At 44.5% G+C, this 9,016-nt stretch overlaps 1 protein-coding gene across 1 annotated transcript; it reads right to left on the bottom strand.

Moving 5' to 3' along the window:
- Window positions 1–895: 895 nt before the first annotated feature.
- Window positions 896–8,348, bottom strand: LOC133440780 (hereditary hemochromatosis protein homolog). Its single transcript, XM_061718099.1, has 2 exons — window positions 8,198–8,348; window positions 896–2,231 (listed from the first exon to the last, which is right to left on the bottom strand). Exons 1-2 carry the CDS (start codon window positions 8,346–8,348, stop codon window positions 1,198–1,200), a joined length of 1,185 nt encoding a protein of 394 aa, XP_061574083.1. The 3' UTR covers window positions 896–1,197.
- Window positions 8,349–9,016: the final 668 nt, after the last annotated feature.

The raw sequence follows: 9,016 nt of genomic DNA, 5'->3' as shown, positions 1-9,016 counted from the left end.
AATTTTACGGGTAACCAATGGAGCGACGCTAACACTGGAGAGACGTGGTCTCTCCTGCTGATTCCTGTCAGCGCTCGTGCTGCTGCATTTTGGATCAGCTGGAGCCTATTCAGCAAATTACTTGGACATCCTGCTAACAACACATTACAATAATCTAGTCTAGAAGATACAAACGCATGAACTAGTTTTTCTGCATCACTCTGCGAGAGGATTTTCCTAATCTTTGCAATATTACGGAGATGGAAAAATGCTATTTTACAAACCTGATTAACAAACGACATATCCCGATCAAAAAGAGCCCCAAACCCAAGTTACACAACGGACACTAATTCACAAAGACACTAACATACTAACATACACTCACTGTGCCGGGTCGCAGGAGGAACGAGGCTCAAACAAGTGTTAAAATATAGCACACACAAAATTTTCAACGCAAAATTCATTGCCTAGATGTCTCCAAAGCTAATATGACAGCAACACATTAAGCACTAACTTCTCAGGTCAAAGTCTCAAAAACCCAGTTTAAAGAGCTCCACAGTCTCCTCACTGGACTCTTTAAAGAGTCAAACAGTCAAGATAACACTCAGTCATTAAATCTACTCAACATTCCATCCATCATCTCAGTCATCTAACTATTTAGAATTAAATAAATGAAACTATCTCAGAAATCCCCAGTTTCTTCAGGACACCGGCCCTGCACCCCCACGCCCAGAGCGGTACATCAGGTCCACATCCACGCAAGCTAATGTTGGCAGTAGTCTGCTGGTCCTGGTTGCACAGACGATGTCCGACAAAATGTTGTGGAAAAACCTATAAACGCTCTTTAATATGTTCTTTCAAAACGAGGTGAATAACTGGAAACTAATTTACCAAGAATAAGACTTGAGAGATAATCCAGATTTCAGTCGATTTTATTTAAGCTATTGCAGGCATTTCGATGCAGAATGATGGTGAAAAACAGGCAGCATAATGATTTTAAAGCATAAATGATGATTCATTCTTAAGATTCAGAAAAACAGAGCTAATCTTTTAGGGACAAATTATCAGTCTGCAGACTCTGTTCTCTGTACAAGGCTACATTAGTTCTACGCAGTAGTTTTGGTTAAATAAAGTGGCAAATTTTCCACCACTATATAATCCGTTCTTTGGCGTCTCCGTTATGAGATTAATGTCACAATTCTGCACTGGGGGCGGGGTTTATTTGGAGGAAATCTGCTTCAGTGGAGCCGTCACATCCCGGTCCTCCACCCCTGGCTCCGATCCCTCATGAAGTGCTTGCTCTGACCCTGACCTTTTCCTCATCTTCATCATCAGCACCAGCAGCAGGATGGCAGCAACCAGCAGGACGACGGGAGCAGAGATGACGTGGACTCTGAATGAGCGGAAAGACTCTGCCCTCCAGCTCACATCCAGCCGGTTGTCCAGACTCAGGTGAGACGCTGCACAGGTGTACTTGTGCTTCCTCTGCAGCTCCTCTTCATCCACCACCAGCGTCTTCCTCAGTTGATAGAGACCGTTGCCGTTGGGCAGCACCGAGCCAACGATCATTTGGTCCTCGTCCACGGGTTCACCGTCCCGCAGCAGCGTCAGGTTGATGTGGCGAGGGTAGAAGTCTGTGGCCAGACAGGTGATCTGGGCCCCGCCCCCCCCCGGCTGTGATAGGAGGCGTAGTCGAGGTCGAACACGACGCATCACCAGGTGTTTCTCAGTCTCCAGCAGGCGTCGCAGAATCTGGACGCAGAAGGGCAGGTAGATGTTTGAGAAGCGCATCTGCATGTACATCTGCTCCATGGTGTCCCAGTGGAAATCCCAACCATCACCACCGCCGTACAGGAAGTGGGTCGTGTTGTAAAGGATGCTGTCGGCATCATGACCATTTGCTCCATCCCTGAACGTGATGAAATCATGCTGATCGTCTTCTTGGACCTCACAAGCCACCATCCTCTGTTGAACGTAGACGCCTGGAGAGGTCAGGTTTAGCTGTCTTCTGACTATGTCCAACCTCCTCCTCATCTCCATCATATTCTGCAGCAGCATATCCAAGGCTAGCTGTCCCAGGTCAAGCTCCTCCCCTTTCTCACCTCCACCAACAACGTTTATCACTCTGTTGGTCTCTGAGTCATAGTATCCCACCTGGATGTCATCCAGCATCAGAACCATGTAGAACTCTGGGAACTGGGTTGGTCCTGAAATGTAGGTGGCCAACATCCACAACGAGTGCTTTCCAAAGCCTAAAACATTCAGAGAATTATATGTAAGACACAGCATGAAGATCAACGTGATCATCAGATCAATTCAATTCAACTCAATTCATTAAAATTGTATTTATATAGCATCTATTACAACAAAAGTTATCTCTAGGATAGTCTCTTTCCAGAGACCGAGAACATGACCCCCATCATTATTACATAAACATAAACATAGACAATAGCAGGTAAAAAAACTCCCCTAGTGGGAGAAAAACCTTAAGCCAAACAGTGGCAAGAAACCTGGTCCAGGACCAGGACCATAAGGGGGGATCCTCCTGCCGGAGGAGCTGTCCCTTTAATCTCCACAACATGCTCTAACCTGCAGTAAAATGCTGATCTACAGTGTCAAAAGCAGCACTGAGGTCCAGTAGAACCAGTATGGACACTAATCCCTTATCTGAGGTCCAGTAGAGCCAGTATGGACACTAATCCCTTATCTGAGGTCCAGTAGAACCAGTATGGACACTAATCCCTTATCTGATGTCATAAGAAGGTAATTCGTGACTCGAACCAGTGCTGTCTCTGTGCTATGATGCATTCTGAACCCTGACTGAAAGACTTCAAACAGATCGTTTCTATACAAATGGTCACATTTGGCAACTGACTTGCAATTACTTGCAACTACTTTTTCCAGAATTTTAGATACAATGGAAGATTAGAAATTGGTCTATAATTAGCTAAGATGTCTGGAAGTAAAGGTTTAATTACTGCAACTTTGGAAACCTGTGGTACACATCCCTAAGTTTAGGGATAAGTTTATCTGGTCCAGTATTGTCGTGCCAATAAGAGAAGAAACTTTTTTGAATAGTCAAAAACATAACATACTATTTACGATTTAGCTCTATTGACGAGTGAGGTCAGCTCAGGGAGGTCTATAGGATCAAAACAGTCTAGAGTCAAGTCAGAGAATAGGGAAGTTGCTAAAGCTGAGGAAATGTCCACAACCGTTACCAGGTGGGCCTGGTTGATTTCTTCTCTAATTCTGATAATTTTACTGTTAAAGAAGCTCATAAAGTCTTCACTACTGAGAGCTGCAAGAATGCATGGCTCAACAGAGTTGTGACTCTTTGTCAGCCTGGCTACAGCGCTGAACAGAAAACGCGGGTTACTTTTGTTATCCGCGATCAAAGATGAATAATAAGCTGTTCTAGCTTTGCGAATGGCTTTTTTGTATATTATTAGATTATCAGAAGCTCGGTCATTGGCCTCGACTACTGCACTATTTTCCACTATCGTAAGATGAGCAATGGCCTCCCTAAAATTAGCAATAGCTTCATCGGACAAACATCTGCTAAAAAAATACCTCCTATTTTGCGCTTCAACATTGACAATATTAAATTCAAACGTTATTAAATAGTGGTCGGATAAAAGGGAGTTTACAGGTGACACCAACAGATCATCAGTTTGAACACCTAGGTGAGAACGGGATCCAGGGTATGATTAAAACAGTGCGTCGGTTTGTCCACTTTTTGTGAGAAACCCATCAATTCTAGAAGAGAATTGAAAGCTAATTTAAGATTATCGTTTTCAACATCCATATGAATGTTAAAGTCACCCACTATGATGAATTTATCTGTACTGATCAATAAACCAGATAGGAAATCTGAAAATTCAGACAGAAATTCTAGATAAGCACCAGCAGGGGGCCGATACACTAACACTAACAGAACTGGTACCAGCAGGGGGCCGGTACACTACCACTAACAGAACTGGCACCAGCAGGGGGCCGGTACACTACCACTAACAGAACTGGTTTAGTTTTAGGTTTAGTTTATTTAGGATCCCCATTAGCTGTTACACTTGGCAACAGCTATTCTTCCTGGGGTCCTCAAAATATCATACAAAATACATACAAAAACATTGAATTAAAAAATAAAAATACAAATATTACAAGAGAGAACAATTCATTACAGCATAAAAAAGTTAAAAGTTAATTTACAATATTTTCATTGTGTATAAGAAAGGTACCAGCAGGGGGCCGGAACACTACCACTAACAGAAGTGGTACCAGCAGGGGGGCCAGTACACTACCACTAACAGAACTGGTACCAGCAGGGGGCCGGAACACTACCACTAATAGAACTGGTACCAGCAGGGGGGCCAGTACACTACCACTAACAGAACTGGTACCAGCAGGGGGCCGGTACACTACCACTAATGGCCCTTTTGGACTAGTCCTTACTCGGCCCGACTCGGCTCGCCAAGCCTCTACCCGTTTTGTCCATGTTTGTTTTTCCACAGCCAGGGGAGAAGTGGGCAGGTTGGGGTGAAGCTGCTGTGATGTACTCGATTGCGCAACCGCTTTGTTCATGTCGGCGCTGATCAGAAATCAGCTGGAGCCGCGAGCGGCTGAGAGTAAAACAGCCCGTCTACATCCCTTTTTAATTCTCTCCTCAGCCACCAGGTTTATGAACATCTGCACCTCAGAGTTGGATCACCAAACAGACGTTTTGCGCTTTATAATAAAATCGCTGCAAGCCGCGAGTCGCGCTCGCGCTGACTCCCGCTTCCTGATTCAAACGTCTGACGGCCCCGCCCCCGACCAATCAGTGGCATGGAGGGTGATGACGGCGCCGCCCCCCGACCAATCAGTGGCGCGGAGGGTGGTGACGTCAGAAATAGTCCCGGCTCAGCCCAGATAGAACCTCGCCAGAATGGTTACAGAAATAGTATCGGCTGGGAGCGGCTCTACCCGTCTCAGCCTTAGTGCAAAAGTGCAAAACGGGGCCGTGGCGGGTAGAACCGAGGTGAAGCGGGACTAGTGCGAAAGGGCCATAACAGAACTGGTACCAGCAGGGGGCCGGTACACTACCACTAACAGAACTGGTACCAGCAGGGGGCCGGTACACTACCACTAATAGAACTGGTACCAGCAGTTAGAGAGTCAGGCCAGCCCAATCAGAGGCCACTCAGGCCAGTAGCATGTGAGGAGGGCAAGATGATTGGTTTGTTTCGATTAACACCCGCCCCAACAGTCTGTATCAACTAAACAGACAGCATGTGTGTGTGTGTGTGTGTGTGTGTGTGTGTGTGTGTGTGTGTGTGTGTGTGTGTGTGTGTGTGTGTGTGTGTGTGTAGCGAGGGGACCCGGAGAGGAAACGAGTCCAGACGAGGCACATAATGTAATATTGTGCTATAATAATATAATAATGTAATATTAAGACTTTATTCTCATAAGATTACGACTTTATTCTCGCAACTTTATGACTTTATTCTCGTAATTTTACAACTTTATTCTCATATTATTTTGATTTTATTCTGGTAATTTCCCATGTTTTTTTGTCTTAGTTTGGCCTTAATACTCCGTCGTACATGACTGACTCTCCTGGCCTGAAAAAGTTTCCCAGTTCGGCCCTGAAACTCTTGTAGCTGTTTCTGTTAAACAGAAAATATCACTCCTGGGGCCTGTATTACGAAGCGGGATTTGGGGTTAGCGAGGTAACTTCAGGTTTAACCCTGGGTTTTCAGGACTACGACGGTGGTTCACTTCTTACCGGGGCACATCGCCATGGTAACTTATGCTGAACAGCTAACCTGCTCCGGAGCAGGTTATGTTCCAGATACAGATCGGCGGGTATAAAAGCACCGCCCACTGACCAATCAGCTCTCTTGGAAAATGAATCCAGTGGAGCTCGGTGCGCGGATCGTGAGAGGATCCCTCCGAAGAGAACGCGTATTCAGGGACCGCCAAAACCAGTAGTCAGATCTACTTATGCCCTAATGATGGGGCAGTGATGTTTATATCCCTATGAACTTACGCATTTATACAGTCAGCGATCTTTTGCCAGCTGTCTTTCCTGCATTTTGCAGATGCAACTGTGTTGCTTTTTGCCTGTATTCTATGCCTATACTCATCATATTTCCGTAAAATTATTGTTTGCTCTTCGCTACTGAAATAAGCGGCTCTGACAGCGGGCTTCTCCATGCTTGCGATTGGTCATGCGCTGAAAACACCGCCCCTTTTATGTGCACGTGCTCATATCCAGATTGGAGAAACCTGGGTTGATATACCGAGTTGATAACCACCGTCGTGTGACCGCTTAGCGTGATTGCAATTGTCCGGGTTAGTGAATCTGGATAAGGAAAAGATATCCTGGGTATGTTGAACTTGCTTCGTAGTACAGGCCCCTGCTCTCTGCAATTAGATCGTTTACTAATAAAGACTTGGAGCTTAAGGATCGTATATTGAGTATCGGCATCTAATTTTCTGATCAGAAGCTGAAGAAAATCAGGTGTCTTGTGAATAGTCCTCCTTTGGTTTTCAAAAAAAAAAAAAGGTAAAGAAATAAAGAAAAACAGCTGTTTCCAGCAGTATTTGTTACCTGAACTCATCACCAGGTGGAGGAGCAGAAACCCCGACATCAGCTGGAGAACAAACATATTTATAATACTGCTGGTAAAAACCTGATCGTCTGTTTCTGAGTTTTTACTTTCTCTTTTAGAGGTGAAAGATCAGATAAAAAAAGAGATTTCCTGTCAGACTGCAGTGTCCCCGCCCTGAAGCCTCAGCGCAACACAAGCTTCACAAAAGCAGAAACATGAGTTTCCTGAGAGGAGGAGGACAGGCGTCTGAAAGTTTAACAAGTAAAACACTGAAGTAAGATCAAGTTTATAAATGTTGCTTTTGCTGTTATAAATTAAATGTCGTTCACTGTTGTGTTTATGTGAAGAGTAAAAGTGGAAACGGCGTTCGTTCATAAACGGCGTTTATCAAAACTAACGATCAACACGGTAAGATCCACAAGTCTTCCAGGTGCTACTTTCTGAACCAGATTTCAGCTGGGTTTGAATATTCCTCTGTAAGTGTCGTATGAATAAAACATATATTGCAAACATTATAAACCCTGGTTCCAGGGAAGTCAATCTGATTTTCGGAAGAGGCACAGTACCAAGACAGCAGCAATCAAAGTTGTGAGTGACTTTATTGAGGCAATTGATAATAAAATGTACCGTGCAGCACTTTTCATTGTCTTATCAAAAGCTTTTGATAAAGCAGATAATAGTATCCTTGCAAAAAAGTCTCTTAACGGTGGTTTCTGAACAAGTTGTAGGTTGGTTTTCCAACTACATGTCAGGAAGAACACAATCCGTCCAGGTTGCTGGATCTTCCTCTGCAGTTCTGCCAGTGCAGAAAGGGGTCCCCCAAAGTTTGATACCAAGACCATTGTTATTCACCCTGTATAGTAACAATATTTGTGATAATGTTTTAAACACTAACTTTCACTTTTAAGCTGAGGATATGATTGTATATTGCTCCTCACCTTCCTTGGCTCAGACCATGGAGCATCTACAGTCTGCATTTGATGTGGTTCAATGTCATCTCTTTAACCATAAATCGGTTTAAAATGCAGAAAAGTCTAAATTCTGGCTGTTTACCAATAGCAAAATGTAACTGAAATAGAGAGGGTCAGTTCGTTTTGGTATCTGGGGATTATGATCGACCAACAACCATTATTCATTGCATTATTACATTTGTGGGAAGTTATTACAACATTGAAAGTTGAAGATTTTCACTTCCCCACAAACATAATAAATCTCTACAAACGTAATAGTCATTACATTTGTAGGAAATCGCGTGTTACGTTTGTAGTAGGTAGCGACTATTACGTTTGTGGGAAATGTATTACATTTGCAGGATTATTACATCTGGCTTCTTCTTTCCAAATAAATCTTGCTTCTCTCGCCAAGTGTGAAATAAAAGCAACATTTCTTACGCTATTGGACGATGGTGATTCATGAACACAAATTATCAGTTTACCACGATGCTGCTTTATTTACAAAAAGGTTTTTCTACTGAATGAAATCTCCCAGAATAACAGATGCAGCGCTCACAACAAACAATAATAACCCTAAATATAAATGTGTCATGATTCAGCATTAGTATTAGCATCTAAAACTGCTGATGTATCTGTAACATTTTCAAAGTGGGAGATAATAATGATCTTTACTAGGCTGCAGCCGTCTGGACATCTGGTTGGGTGGAGCAGGTCGTCCTCCAACCTGAAGGTCATGGACTGATCCCAGTCTGAGGAATCTGAGCAGGACACTGAACCCCACACTCACACCTGATATGATGACTGGGCTGACGATGTAGAACATAATTACTACTGTAAATATCCAGAACTGATAGTTGAAAATCAAACTTGTTGTCAGTTTCAATATTTACTGGAAATGAAACGGAACTTGGAAGCAGGAGTGAAGATCACAAAACTGCGTCTGGACGAACCAGCAAACTTCTGGAACCATGTCATCAAGATTCATGTGTCTGCTCCGGGACTCTCCTGTGTTTCCATGGAGATGCCCTCTGACCCTGACCTCTTCCTCATCTTCATCATCAGCACCAGCAGCAGGATGACGACAACCAGCAGGAGGACGACGGGAGCAGAGATGACGTGGACTCTGAATGAACGGAAAGTCTCCGCCCTCCAGCTCACGTCCAGCCGGTTGTCCAGACTCAGGTGAGACGCTGCACAGGTGTACTTGTGCTTCCTCTGCAGCTCCTCTTCATCCACCATCAGCGTCTTCCTCAGCTGGTAGAGGACCGTTGCCGTTGGGCAGCACTGAGCCAACGGTCACTTGGTCCTCGTCCACGGGTTTCACCGTCCCGCAGCAGCGTCAGGTTTGATGTGGCGAGGATAGAAGTCTGTGGCCAGACAGGTGATCTGGGCCCCGCCCCCCCCCCGGCTGTGATAGGAGGCGTAGTCGAGGTCGAACACGACGCATCACCAGGTGCTTCTCACTCTCCAGCAGGCGTTTCAGAGTGTTGG

This window comes from Cololabis saira, chromosome 3 (assembly GCF_033807715.1).
Source record: "Cololabis saira isolate AMF1-May2022 chromosome 3, fColSai1.1, whole genome shotgun sequence".
Classification (NCBI taxonomy): domain Eukaryota; kingdom Metazoa; phylum Chordata; class Actinopteri; order Beloniformes; family Belonidae; genus Cololabis; species Cololabis saira.
The sequence above is the reverse complement of the archived record's forward strand: the minus strand, read 5'-3'. Positions and strand labels throughout refer to the sequence as shown.

Bases quoted from the DNA above. Each gene is read 5' to 3' on its own strand.
- LOC133440780 (XM_061718099.1), bottom strand. From the start codon at position 8,348: ATGTTCTACATCGTCAGCCCAGTCATCATATCAGGTGTGAGTGTGGGG. The intron at 2,232-8,197 runs GTAAAGATCATT...TGAATGTTTTAG, and splicing joins GTCCAGACGGCTGCAGCCTA to GCTTTGGAAAGCACTCGTTG.